Source organism: Coregonus clupeaformis, chromosome 40, assembly GCF_020615455.1.
Source record: "Coregonus clupeaformis isolate EN_2021a chromosome 40, ASM2061545v1, whole genome shotgun sequence".
NCBI lineage: Eukaryota > Metazoa > Chordata > Actinopteri > Salmoniformes > Salmonidae > Coregonus > Coregonus clupeaformis.
This window is the reverse complement of record NC_059231.1, coordinates 22,442,427-22,456,767: the sequence shown is the minus strand read 5'-3', so window position 1 is coordinate 22,456,767 and position 14,341 is coordinate 22,442,427. Positions and strand designations below refer to the sequence as shown.

Here is a 14,341-nt window from a genome sequence, read left to right as displayed (position 1 = left end):
TGCTTTCAAGACAACAGGGAATTCGGAAAAACGAGGTCAAATCATGATGTCAGTGATCTTCAGGTTGAAAAGTCGGAGCTCTAGAAAGATGCCCGAGTTTCCGACTTGGAATTCCGAGTTGGATGACCGTTCAAAACGATATTTCCCAGTCGGAGCTCGTTTTTTTCCCAGAGTTCCCAGTTGTTGTGAACGCACTGAAGTCGGAAATTTCCGACTTCCGAGTTACCAGTTGTTTTTGAACTGTACACGTGTATGTTGTTGGAGACGAGACTGGTTATCCCACAATGCAAAGTTTCTTACGTAATTGAAAGCGTTAGATTTGGGTCACGTTCTGCGCAGGATGATCGGCAAATGCCGAGCAAAAGTAGTTGCAGAGGGTTGAAAACCTTATATGAGACGTATATAACAGTATAACCTTATATATAGCCACATCAACTTATATGAACAATTTTGGTAGTTGGCCATACAAAAAATCCACCAATCTGTTCTACGCAGGCGACATGAATCGAGGGCACCCTGACTGAGTCTGCTGGCGCGATGTTTTGACATGAGCAGTAAATGTTTGATAGCCAAGTTAGCTAAGTATTTGACAAACGTTGCCCCATAACTGCAGGTAAGCATCGCCGGTTCATCTTTTATAATTGTATCGCGAAATCATGTGTCTAGTTAGTTAACTACATGTTTGTTCGTTGCAATTTTGGGGTTTATTGCAAGTTAGCTACAGTAACGTTAACTGGCTAACTACAGTACACCAGCTGAGCATTTCAGCAAGCTGATTAAGCTACCTAGCTAGATAGACAAGCTAAACTCAACTAGAGTCATGTGCATATACTTTTCAGGTGACGCAGAGGGGACACAGATGACACCTGCTGAACTCTTCCTGCTACTGTGGATAAAAGTACCGCAATGACACAAGACAGTCCCAGCCAACACACGAAGCTGCTCTCCTTCCATGGTGATATTCTCACATTTCAGTGTAAACTCTCCAATCCCAGAGATGGCGAAAGTCGAAGAGGATCAGAACTGGCTTTCAGCAGACTGACATTTCAACGGGATGGCTGCACTTTCTCAAAGGGGAATGGTGGTATGGCTGTCATCAACAGAAAGAGTTCATCAGATGTTGATATAGTGGCGTGCGCCTTTGCACTACATGTGAAAAACAGAGTCACTTCGCCATGCATTTTACTGATACAGAGCAAGAAGGGAGATGTCTTCAAGTACAGCCTTCTCACTCTGAGCAGCTCAAATAGATTAGAGCCACATATGGAGTTTAAACTGCCATACCGAATGAAAGACAATGTTACTATCTTGCAGGGCCCTACTGTATTATGGAGCTATGAAGGTATTGTCTTCTACACATCCCTGCAGGCAGGTGAAGTTAGACAAATACCTATCAAGCTCTCTCTGAACTTTATTGGTGAGTTTCCCCTCAACAAAAGGAAAATATTCATACTAGGTTCCCAAACACAATCAAAAGAATGCCTGAAAGATCAGTTGGACGCTCCAGGCGGGAGCAAAACCCTGGGGTATTTTGTAGAGGACGGACAAGTATTGAACGCAGCTCTGATCTTACCTCATGCCTATAGTTCCATCACACAATGTGTATTTGTGATCTCAGCTGAAGAGGTGAACAGTGTGTTGAAATCAACTGTGGTGGCAGCGACCAGTAAAAAGCAGTTGGTGTATTTTGAGAATGGCATTCCCAGAGAGGTATGTCTGCTTCCCTTTGAAGAACCTCAACACATTCAGATGGTCAACACTGGACGGAATGGATGTCTGTTTGCCATCTCTTTCAACCATGGACATGTCTGTGCAGTGTGGAAAGATACTTTTCAGGTAATGGAATGCTATTTTGGGTGAGCTATCGTGCTTACTGTATAATTCTCATGGCCCTGCTCTGTCTCCCACAGGTAGCATCATGCTGGTCAGGTGTGAGCTCCCTACATGTGGATGACTTTTTGGGCTGTGGAACAGATCAGATGCTGCTGGTCTTTGGAAGCCAGAGCCCTCCTGTGGGTCCAGTGGATCTTTTCCTCATCACAGATCTCTGCGGTACAACTTATTCTGTGAGACACTACTATTTTGTTTTTCTTAAGTTTTATAACACCCCACTTATACCCCTAAATGTTTTATGTAGCAAGGTTCATATCGGGTGTTTTGTTAACCAGATGCCTAAAGGTACAGTTCTGATCTTTAAAGACTGTTGTATGTTTCAGCATGGACAGGAGAGCAGTGAAGGACAGCAGGCATCTGACACAGCTCAGGAGAACTACCTCCTAACTGTCCAAGCTCTACAGTCCAGACTACAGGTATATTATTACATTCAGGAGAACATCACCACAGCTGTTATTCTGTAGTTGTGTATTTGGGTGCTAATGAGAACAATGTGTCAATTATTAAACAGTTGTCATGTTTGGAGTGTATTGTCCAGATGCATCGATATTCCAGTTTATCCAACATGATGTTGTTATTTTCCCCTATGTTGTGTTTCTATAGAGTGGCCTGACCTTGCTCCAGGATCTTCAGAGAGATGTGAGGGTGAAAGAGAGGGTTCTACGCCAGTCAGTCCAAGCCCTCACAGACATGGTCTCAGGAAGAGAACACATTCTCACCCAGACAGAGCAGGTGATTGGTCATTATCCTAGTCACGCTTATCTTTCTTACATGATCTTTCTGACATGACAATTCAATATATGCCAGATGTAAGTAACTGTTATCATATTGGTGTTGATGGTAGTCTTTGATCCTCTCTAACAGGAAGGCCTTGTTTCTCTATGGGATGATGAGCCAGAGGACGAGGCCATGCATGAGAAGATGCAGGTTATGCCAGTGGTGCCACCACCTCTAGTGGACAAGCTTTGGCACCGTGTCATTGAAGACCGCTTGATTGTGGGCGTGATACTAACCACAGAGAGTGCCATGTAAATATACTTCTCTCTCTATATCAGTTGATATTTTCACTGTCAAGTGAGCTCGTTTGAGAGTCCTATGAACATTGCATCTTATTTTCCTCAGTTACACGTCATTAAACATCAATTGTTAGTAGTGAATTTTGGCACTTCTAATTTTCTTTATCGTCTTAATTTTATGGAGCTGAGGGCATGTCCATGGTAATGATAGCGGCAGTGTTCATGTAATGATAGTATGTGTTAATGGGCTTCAGTCAACCATGGTTCCTGCCTGGTGAGAGCCACTTACCAGCTGTTCGATCCCACAGTGTCTGACCAGATTTCTTTATCTACCAACAAGAGAAATTCCCCAAAGACAGAGATAAAAAAACAGACAGAATATTGATCTTTAAAACCACTCACTTAAATCACACCCGAAAGAGAATGTTTCCCCTCTGGACATTTGTCTCACTAGCTAGGTTTCCATCCAATTGGTGACAGATGTTCATGCAAATATTCTAAGATCTGCATATGCGCAAAACAATATGTGCATTTTCCAATCAGAGATGTGGTTTCATCCAATTGACTTTTTGCGGATAAAAGGCAGTATCTCATGACAGTGCACATAAATAACTTTTGCAGTTAAATTCCCATGTACCGAATAAAAAATAAACTTAAATGGGTTTCCATCGCGTTTTCAACTCTACTGATGGTTTTGTCACACCAAAAATTGTGTTTCAAATAGTGAATGTGCTCATTCTGTCCTTGGCACCTGCGCTCTAGCAACAGCTTGCAGATACAGTGCAGGTATAGCCTACATCAGTGGTTCCCAACCTTTGTCTGTTACTGTACCACCAATTGAATTTAGCTCTGCTAGGAGTACCCTGGAAGTACCCCCTCATGTGCATTTTATGGTCTAGAGTCTTTTATTTTACATTTACATTTACGTCATTTAGCAGACGCTCTTATCCAGAGCGACTTACAAATTGGTGCATTCACCTTATAGCCAGTGGGATAACCACTTTACAATATTTTTTTTATTTTTTTTTGTGGGGGTAAAAGGATTACTTTATCCTATCCCAGGTATTCCTTAAAGAGGTGGGGTTTCAAGTGTCTCCGGAAGGTGGTGAGTGACTCCGCCGTCCTGGCGTCGTGAGGGAGCTTGTTCCACCATTGGGGTGCCAGAGCAGCGAACAGTTTTGACTGGGCTGAGCGGGAACTGTGCTTCCGCAGAGGTAGGGGAGCCAGCAGGCCAGAGGTGGATGAACGCAATGCCTTCGTTTGGGTGTAGGGACTGATCAGAGCCTGAAGGTACGGAGGTGCCGTTCCCCTCACAGCTCCGTAGGCAAGCACCATGGTCTTGTAGCAGATGCGAGCTTCAACTGGAAGCCAGTAGAGTGTGCGGAGGAGCGGGGTGACGTGAGAGAACTTGGGAAGATTGAACACCAGACGGGCTGCGGCATTCTGGATGAGTTGTAGTTGTTTAATGGCAGGGAGCCCAGCCAACAGCGAGTTTCAGTAATCCAGACGGGAGATGACAAGTGCCTGGATTAGGACCTGTGCCGCTTCCTGTGTAAGGCTGGGTCGTACTCTCCGAATGTTGTAGAGCATGAACCTACAGGATCGGGTCACTGCCTTGATGTTAGCGGAGAACGACAGCGTGTTGTCCAGGGTCACGCCAAGGCTTTTTGCACTCTGGGAGGAGGACACAACGGAGTTGTCAACCGTGATGGCGAGATCATGGAACGGGCAGTCCTTCCCCGGGAGAAAGAGCAGCTCCGTCTTGCCGAGGTTCAGCTTGAGGTGGTGATCCGTCATCCACACTGATATGTCTGCCAGACATGCAGAGATGCGATTCGCCACCTGGTTATCAGAAGGGGGAAAGGAGAAGATTAGTTGTGTGTCATCTGCGTAGCAATGATAGGAGAGGCCATGTGAGGATATGACAGAGCCAAGTGACTTGGTGTATAGCGAGAATAGGAGAGGGCCTAGAACTGAGCCCTGGGGGACACCAGTGGTGAGAGCACGTGGTGCGGAGACAGATTCTCGCCACCTCACTTGGTAGGAGCTACCAGTCCGGTAGGACGCAATCCAAGAGTGAGCCGTGCCGGAGATGCCCAACTCGGAGAGGGTGGAGAGGAGGATCTGATGGTTCACAGTATCAAAGGCAGCAGACAGGTCTAGAAGGACAAGAGCAGAGGAGAGAGAGTTAGCTTTAGCAGTGCGGAGAGCCTCCGTGACACAGAGAAGAGCAGTCTCAGTTGAATGACCAGTCTTGAAACCTGACTGGTTTGGATCAAGAAGGTCATTCTGAGAGAGATAGCAAGAGAGTTGGCTAAAGACAGCACGCTCAAGAGTTTTGGAGAGAAAAGAAAGAAGGGATACTGGTCTGTAGTTGTTGACATCGGAGGGATCGAGTGTAGGTTTTTTGAGAAGTGGTGCAACTCTCGGTCTCTTGAAGACGGAAGGGACATAGCCAGCGGTCAAGGATGAGTTGATGAGCGAGGTGAGGTAAGGGAGAAGGTCTCCGGAAATGGTCTGGAGAAGAGAGGAGGGGATAGGGTCAAGCGGGCAGGTTGTTGGGCGGCCGGCCGTCACAAGTCGCAAGATTTCATCTGGAGAGAGAGGGGAGAAAGAAGTCGAAGCATAGGGTAGGGCAGTGTGAGCAGGACCAGCAGTGTCATTTGACTTAACAAACGAGGATCGGATGTCGTCAACCTTCTTTTCAAAATGGTTGACGAAGTCATCCACAGAGAGGGGGGGGGGGGATTCAGCAGGGAGGAGAAGGTGGCAAAGAGCTTCCTAGGGTTAGAGGCAGATGCTTGAAATTTAGAGTGGTAGAAAGTGGCTTTAGCAGCAGAAACAGAGGAAGAAAATGTAGAGAGGGAGTGAAAAGATGCCAGGTCCGCAGGGAGTCTAGTTTTCCTCCATTTCCGCTCGGCTGCCCGGAGCCCTGTTCTGTGAGCTCGCAATGAGTCGTCAAGCCACGGAGCAGGATGGGAAGACCGAGCCGGCCGAGAGGATAGGGGACATAGAGAGTCAAAGGATGCAGAAAGGGAGGAGAGGAGGGTTGAGGAGGCAGAATCAGGAGATTGGAGGGAGAAGGATTGAGCAGAGGGAAGAGATGATAGGATGGAAGAGGAGAGAGTAGCGGTAGAGAGAGAGAGAGTGAAGGTTGCGACGGCGCATTACCATCTGAGTAGGGGCAGAGTGAGTAGTGTTGGAGGAGAGTGAGAGAGAAAAGGATACAAAGTAGTGGTCGGAGACTTGGAGGGGAGTTGCAGTGAGATTAGTAGAAGAACAGCATCTAGTAAAGATGAGGTCAAGTAAATTGCCTGCCTTGTGAGTAGGGGGGGATGGTGAGAGGGTGAGGTCAAAAGAGGAGAGGAGTGGAAAGAAGGAGGCAGAGAGAAATGCGTCAAAGGTAGACGTAGGGAGGTTAAAGTCACCCAGAACTGTGAGGGGTGAGCCATCCTCAGGAAAGGAACTTATCAAGGCGTCAAGCTCATTGATGAACTCTCCAAGGGAACCTGGAGTGCGATAAATGATAAGGATGATAAGCTTGAATGGGCTAGTGACTGTGACAGCATGGAATTCAAATGAGGAGATAGACAGATGGGTCAGGGGAAAAAGAGAGAATGTCCACTTGGGAGAGATGAGGATTCCTGTGCCACCACCCCGCTGACCAGATGCTCTCGGGGTATGCGAGAACACATGGTCAGACAAGGAGAGGGCAGTAGGAGTAGCAGTCTTTTCAGTGGTAGCAGTGTTTTTATGGTCTCGAGTCTTCTCAAGTAACCCTTGTGGATAGGCCAAATACCCACAGTGGTCAGAGTACCCCTGGTTGGGAACCACTGGCCTACATGAGATTATTATGGACAAAAAGAGCGAGATGATCATTTTTATTTGTCAATCGACAGCCAAGCATCGATCATAATGTCACCAGAATAAGACCGTCAATATTAATTGGAAAGGAGCATCAAGCTCATCACTGTGCACTTTCACCACCCTGTGAAGTTCATAATTTATTTAATCTGTAGCCTAATAAACTGCAAGCTTTCCCGAGTTGTAGTGAGAGGACCACACAACATATCGTTGTGACTCCCAAGTTTACTTTGATATGATGGTTATTGTATCAATATGTGCACATGAAGTCGTTTCCACTGCCATTTCTCGCATAATTGATTTTATCGACACAAAAAGATCCCACCTTGTCTAGTGTATTTTGTTTTGTCGACATTTGAAAGGTTTACCGACAAAATTTGCTGTTTCCATCAGGCCTGTCGTGACATCTTTTTTTTTTTTACTCGCATAAAAAGGTTTGATGCAAACCTGGTTAATATCACAGAAAAATTTGACAACTTTGATCATGATACTATTGATGATGATATATATAGCAAACAAACATAACATCAAATGCTGTTTACGCCTGTGAAGTGCACTCAAAGCAAGACACTGAAGGGGACGTCAATAATGTCTTACCTTCCACCCAGCTGCCTAGCCTCAGCCTCCTGTAGAAGAGCTGCTGTTAGGCGCCGGTCGTAGTCTTTCTCTCTCTCGAGCGATAACTCTCCAGACTTTGAAAAATTACTATACAGCAGCCACATGCCTGTCTGGTCACCATGGCAACACACTCTCCAACAGCCCTCAGAGCGGTTTCTGTGGGAGCGCACACCAATCAAGAGTCCAAGTTGTGCCACCTGTTCTGTTTCAACTTGGGCGCATGTCTTGAGGATGGAGAACATCATCCTTATGGTGGAATTGCTTGGGGGCCCTCAGTGCTGCTGCTGTGGGTTAACATGGCACTGGTACAGCCCCGTGTAGCTCATTTGGTAGAGCATGGCGCTTGCAGCGCCAGGGTTGTGGGTTCGATTCCCACGGGGGGCTAGTATGAAAATGTATGCACTCACTAACTGTAAGTCGCTCTGGATAAGAGCATCTGCTAAATGACTTAAATGTAAATAGTACATAGGCTCTCCAGACAGTTTGAGATCACTCATCTGTTTGTTCTTTCACGTGTTCTTTTGGTCTTTCATTTATTTGCTCACTCACTCACTTCATTAATGCTAAATGTAATTGATTCCCTGTGCAGCAGCCTACTGTGTCCAAGTGACTGTTACTGATGCGTTATACACTGAACAAAAATATAAACGCAACATGTAAAGTGTTGGTTTCATGAGCTGAAATATAAAGATCCCAGAAATGTTCCATACGCACAAAAAGCTTATTTCTCGAAAATGTTGTGCACAAATTTGTTTACATCCCTTTAAGTGAGCGTTTCTCTTTTGCCAAGATTATCAAATCAAATTTATTGGTCACATGCGCCGAATACAACAGGTGCAGACATTACAGTGAAATGCTTACTTACAGCCCTTAACCAACAGTGCATTTATTTTAAACAAAAAAAGTAAGAATAAAACAACAACAAAAAAGTGTTGAGAAAAAAAGAGCAGAAGTAAAAATAAAGTGACAGTAGGGAGGCTATATATACAATAGAATAAAGTGACAGTAGGGAGGCTATATATACAGGGGGGTACCGTTGCATAGTCAATGTGCGAGGGCACCGGCTAGTTGAGGTAGTTGAGGTAATATGTACATGTGGGTAGAGTTAAAGTGACTATGCATAAATACTTAACAGAGTAGCAGCAGCGTAAAAAGTATGGGGTGGGGGGGCAGTGCAAATAGTCCGGGTAGCCATGATTAGCTGTTCAGGAGTCTTATGGCTTGGGGGTAGAAGCTGTTGAGAAGTCTTTTGGACCTAGACTTGGCACTCCGGTACCGCTTTGCCGTGCGGTAGCAGAGAGAACAGTCTATGACTAGGGTGACTGGAGTCTTTGACAATTTTGAGGGCCTTCCTCTGACACCGCCTGGTATAGAGGTCCTGGATGGCAGGGAGCTTTGCCCCTGTGATGTACTGGGCCGTACGCACTACCCTCTGTAGTGCCTTGCGGTCAGAGGCCAAGCAGTTGCCATACCAGGCGGTGATGCAACCAGTCAGGATGCTCTCGATGGTGCAGCTGTAGAATTTTTGAGGATCTGAGGACCCATGCCAAATCTTTTTAGTCTCCTGAGGGGGAATAGGCTTTGTCGTGCCCTCTTCACGACTGTCTTGGTGTGTTTGGACCATGATAGTTCGTTGGTGATGTGGACACCAAGGAACTTGAAGCTCTCAACCTGTTCCACTACAGCCCCGTCGATGAGAATGGGGGCGTGCTCAGTCCTCTTTTTTTTCCTGTAGTCCACAATCATCTCCTTTGTCTTGGTCACGTTGAGGGAGAGGTTGTTGTCCTGGCACCACACGGCCAGATCTCTGACCTCCTCCCTATAGGCTGTCTCATCGTTGTCGGTGATCAGGCCTACCACTGTTGTGTCGTCGGCAAACTTAATGATGGTGTTGGAGTCGTGCCTGGCCATGCAGTCATGGGTGAACAGAGAGTACAGGAGGGGACTGAGCACGCACCCCTGAGGGGCCCCCGTGTTGAGGATCAGTGTGGCAGATGTGTTGTTACCTACCCTTACCACCTGGGGGCGGCCCGTCAGGAAGTCCAGGATCCAGTTGCAGAGGGAGGTGTTTAGTCCCAGGATCCTTAGCTTAGTGATGAGCTTTGAGGGCACTATGGTGTTGAATGCTGAGCTGTAGTCAATGAATAGCATTCTCACGTAGGTGTTCCTCTTGTCCAGGTGGGAAAGGGCAGTGTGGAGTGCGATAGAGATTGCATCATCTGTGGATCTGTTGGGGCGGTATGCAAATTGGAGTGGGTCTAGGGTTTCTGGGATTATGCTGTTGATGTGAGCCATGACCAGTCTTTCAAAGCACTTCATGGCTATCCATCCACCTAACAAGTGTAGCATGTCAATAAGCTGATTAAACAGCATGATCATTACACAGGTGCACCTTGTGCTGTGGACAATAAAAGGCCACTCTGAAATGTGCAATTTGTCACACAACACAATGACACATATGTCTCAAGTTTTGAGGGAGCATGCAATTGGCATGCTGACTGCAGGAATGTCCACCAAAGCTGTTGCCAGAGAATTTAATGTTCATTTCTCTACCATAAGCCGCCTCCAACATCGTTTTAGAGAATTTGGCAGTACGTCCAACTGGCCTCACAACCTCAGACCACGTGTATGGCGTCATGTGGGTGAGCGGTTTGCTGATGTCAACGTTGTGAACAGTGCCCCATGGTGGGGTTATGGTATGGGAAGGCATAAGCTACGGACAACGAACACAATTGCATTTTATCAACGGCAATTTTAATGCACAGAAATGCCAATGACGAGATCCTGAGGCTCATTGTGAGGACCATTTCTTTTAAGTTATCTGTGACCAACAGATGCATATCTGTATTCCCAGTCATGTGAAATCCATAGATTAGGGCCTAATTTATTTATTTCAATTTACTGATTTCCTGAACTATAACTTCTAGCTCAGCCGAGAGTGTTACTTTATCCATCCTGAGAGAGGGAGGCCGGAGCCGGGCGCCTGCAGTCATCCAGACCCACAGCCAAGCGTCCTGGTTCCCCACACCCAGACCCCCGTCTCCCTGCTCTCACCCAGAGCCAGCGGCTAAGAGGAGCAGGCGGGACTATGCCAGTGCCAGTGGAGCCCGTGACACACGCAGACTGGCAGTGACCGCTGTGACTGACCTGACCCCTCTGCTGACCTCTGGCAGTGTCAAATGCCCCATTATGCTCCATTACGTCCACAGACAGGGATCTTCAGCCTCTGTAACCGCCCCAGGACCAACAGTGGTCCAGTGCGGTCAAGTCCTAGTCGATATCCAGGTCAAACACCACCCCCAGCTGATGACCAACAGTCAACTCACAACAGGTAAAACTGTGACCCTTCATTTCAGTTAATGGTCAATAAGTAAGAGCTCTGTAACTCCCCTGTATGTTAATTGATAGTCGTTTGTGTATGCAGTTACATACAGTATGTCACGTCTTTTCTTAACAGTACAATAGTGTTGCTTACTCATTGAATATATGGGCTATACAGTTAATACAGTATGTATGTATTGTATTCACTATTCTATTGCATTCTATTTTCTTTCCTGTCTTTCTAGATGAGGCTAGAGAAGACCTGCTTAGCCTATTGGCCGTGCTGGATGCCTGGACCTTCCTGATCCACTCCCCTGACCACACCCTGTGTGACGTGGCTGGCTGGATCCAGACAAGCATGCCCTGTGAGAGGCTAGAGATCAGCCCACACTACCTACTGGCCAATCCTGCTGGGCCATCTGCTGCCATGCTGTTTCACTGGCAGCACAAAACACCTTTCCAGGGAGAATTATCCGTCCACTGCAGGTAGCTTATCTTTGCTTACAATGCCATTTGATATGTTCAAGGAATTAGGAAAATATATATATATATATATATAATATTATTATTATTATTATTATTATTATTTGCGTTTCATCTGTTACAAAACTCACTGTACCATTGAAGTATTACTGTGCCATTAAATGTTCCAGTATATTTGGATTAAGGAACATTCATGCATGCCCCACTACCAAGTAATTGAATCACTCTTGTGGGTAATTTCCTAATATATATATATATATATATATAAGTACCAATCAAGAGTTTGGACATACCTACTCATTCCAGGGTTTTTCTTTATTTGTACTATTTTCTACATTGTAGAATAAAGGTGAAGACCTCAAAACTATGAAATAACACATATGGAATCATGTATTAACCAAAAAAGTGTTGAAACAAATCAAAATATATTTTATATTTGAGATTCTTCAAAGTAGCCATCATTTGCCTTGATGACAGCTTTGCACACTTTTGGCATTCTCTCAAGAACTTTGAAAGTTTCTTCAAGTGCAGTCGCATAAAGCACTATGCACTATGATGAAACTGTATCTCATGAGGACCGCCACAGGAATGGAAGACCCAGAGTTACCTCTGCTGCAGAGGATAAGTTCATTAGAGTTACCAGCCTCAGAAATTGCAGCCCAAATAAATGCTTCACAGAGTTCAAGTAACATCTCAACATCAACTGTTCAGAGGAGACTGTGTGAATCAGGCCTTCATGGTCGAATTGCTGCAACTAAACCACTACTGAAGGACACCAATAAGAAGAAGAGACTTGCTTGGGATAAGAAACACGAGCAATGGACATTAGACCAGTGAAAATCTGTCCTTTGGTCTGATGGGTCCAAATTTGAGATTTTTTGTTACACCCGCCGTGTCTTTGTGAGACGCAGAGTAGGTGAACGGATGATTTCTGCATGTGTGGTTCCTACCGTGAAGCATGGAAGAGGAGGTGTGGGGGTGCTTTGCTGGTGACACTGTCAGTGATTTATTTAGAGTTCAAGGCACACTTAACCAGCATGGCTACCACAGCATTCTGCAGTAATGCGCCATCCCATCTGATTTGCGCTTAGTGGGACTATCATTCGTTTTTCAACAGGACAATGACCCAAAGCACACCTCCAGGCTGTGTAAGGGCTATTTGACCAAGAAGGAGAGTGATTGAGTGCTGGATCAGATGACCTGGCCTCCATTATCACCCAACCTCAACCCATTTTGAGATGGCTTGGGATGAGTTGGACCACAGAGTGAAGGAAAAGCAGCCAAGAAGTGCTCAGCATATGTGGGAACTCCTTCAAGACTGTTGGAAAAGCATTCCAGGTGAAGCTGGATGAGAGAATGCAAAGAGTGTGCAAAGCTGTCATCAAGGCAAAGGGTGGCTATTTGATTTGTTTAACACTTTTTTGGTTACTACATGATTCCATGTGTGTTCTTTCATAGTTTTGATGTCTTCACTATTATTCTACAATGTAGAAAATAGTACAAATAAAGAAAAACCCTGCAATGAGTAGGTGTGTCCAAACTTTTGACTGGTACTATATATATCTCATGGTATTTACATAATTGTTCACCTGTAGCCAGTTCAAGGTGCTGCAGTTCCTAGACTCCCTGTGTGGTTTCCTGCCAGCATCCTGCTCCATCCTGCCTCTCAGACAGGGGGGAGGAGATGGGACGGCACCACGACTGGCCCATTCCCTGGAGAAAGAGGTACTGTCACTCAAACAGGGCCTGTCGTCTCTGTTCCGTGGTGAGGAGGAGATGGAAGAGGGGAAGAAGATAGAGCCCCCTGATCCAGGCTCTGCCGAGGGACTCCAGAGGTGCAGGGAGGAGTGGCAGAGGGACAGGGAGAGGAGCAGGAGGTTGTTGAGCCCCCTGGTGGGCGTGGACCGCTATCGCAGGCTGACCCAGAGCCTAGCCCAAGTACAGCTGGAAGGAGATGTAGCCGCCCTCCTAGAGACACAGACTCACACACTCATTTAGCTTCACACTGCATTGACATGTACACTCAGTGGCCAATTTCTTAGGTATACCCATCTAGTACTGGGTCGGACCCCCCTTTGCCTCCAGAACAGCCTAAATTCTTTGGTTCATGGGAACGTAGTTCAATTGGTATCAAGGGACCTAACTGGTGCCAGGAAAACATTCCCCACACCATTATACCACCGCCACCTGCCTGTACCGTTGACACCAGGCAGGATGGGGCCATGGAGTCATACTGCTTATGGCAAATCCTGCCTCTGCCATCAGCATGACGCAACAGGAACCGGGATTTGTCGGAGCAGGCAATGTTTTTTCTGCTCTTCAGTTGTCCAGTGTTGGTGATGGCGTGCCCACTGGAGCCGGTTCTTCTTGCTTTTAGCTGATAGGAGTGGAACCCGGTGTGGTCGTCTGCTGCAATAGCCCATCTGTGACATGGACCGACGAGTTCTGCATTCCGAGATGCTGTTCTGCACACCACTGTTTTATTGCACCGTTATTTGCCTGTTTGTGGCCCACCTGTTAGCTTGCACGATTCTTGCCATTCTCATTCGACCTCTCATCAACGAGCTGTTTTCGCACACAGGACTGCCTCTGACTGGATGTTTTTTGTTTGTCGCACCATTCTCGGTTAACCCTAGACACCGTCTTTTCTCAGATACTGGAACTGGCGCACCTGGCACTGACGATCATACCGTCGCTTAGATCACTCGTTTTGCCCATTCTAACATTCAATCGAACAGTATCTGAATGCCTCAACGCCTGTCTGCCTGCTTTATATAGCAAGCCACGGCCACGTGACTCACTCTGTAGAAGCGAGCCATTTTTGTGAAAGGGATACCTAATAAACTGGCCACTTAGAGTATAGTAGTTACTTTTTATTTCTATGCTTTCTACAGGATTGTATGGTTACGTTCTTTCGGTTTCTAATATTCTGTATGTGCCTATTATCAATGAAATGTTGAGATTCAGTCCAGATGATCCCTCTCTTATGAACTGAGTACTACCTTATGCATTGTCATTGGTAATGAGAAGTTACAAACCAGAGATAAAATTCACCCTGTAGGTTACTATAATTATTATGTTGAAATCTCTGATACTGTAAACCTGCCTGTACCTATAGTGCCTTCAAAAAGTATTCATACCCCTTG

The 14,341-nt window shown here is 46.0% G+C and overlaps 1 protein-coding gene across 1 annotated transcript; it reads left to right on the top strand.

Annotated features, from left to right (window-relative positions):
* The first annotated feature begins 302 nt into the window (after positions 1-302).
* On the top strand, positions 303-13,731 carry fancb (FA complementation group B). The gene is made up of 9 exons (XM_041883265.1): positions 303-613; positions 840-1,836; positions 1,911-2,066; positions 2,217-2,309; positions 2,497-2,625; positions 2,758-2,921; positions 10,319-10,722; positions 10,958-11,198; positions 12,791-13,731. Exons 2-9 carry the CDS (start codon positions 907-909, stop codon positions 13,191-13,193), a joined length of 2,520 nt encoding a protein of 839 aa, XP_041739199.1. The 5' UTR covers positions 303-613; positions 840-906; the 3' UTR covers positions 13,194-13,731.
* The last annotated feature ends 610 nt before the right edge of the window (positions 13,732-14,341 follow it).

Excerpts from the sequence above, each read along its gene's own strand:
- fancb (XM_041883265.1), top strand. The coding sequence starts at position 907 with ATGACACAAGACAGTCCCAGCCAACACACGAAGCTGCTCTCCTTCCAT. Across the intron at positions 2,067-2,216 it reads TCTGCGGTACAACTTATTCT|CATGGACAGGAGAGCAGTGA; the intron begins GTGAGACACTAC and ends TGTATGTTTCAG. Across the intron at positions 10,723-10,957 it reads CAACAGTCAACTCACAACAG|ATGAGGCTAGAGAAGACCTG; the intron begins GTAAAACTGTGA and ends CTGTCTTTCTAG.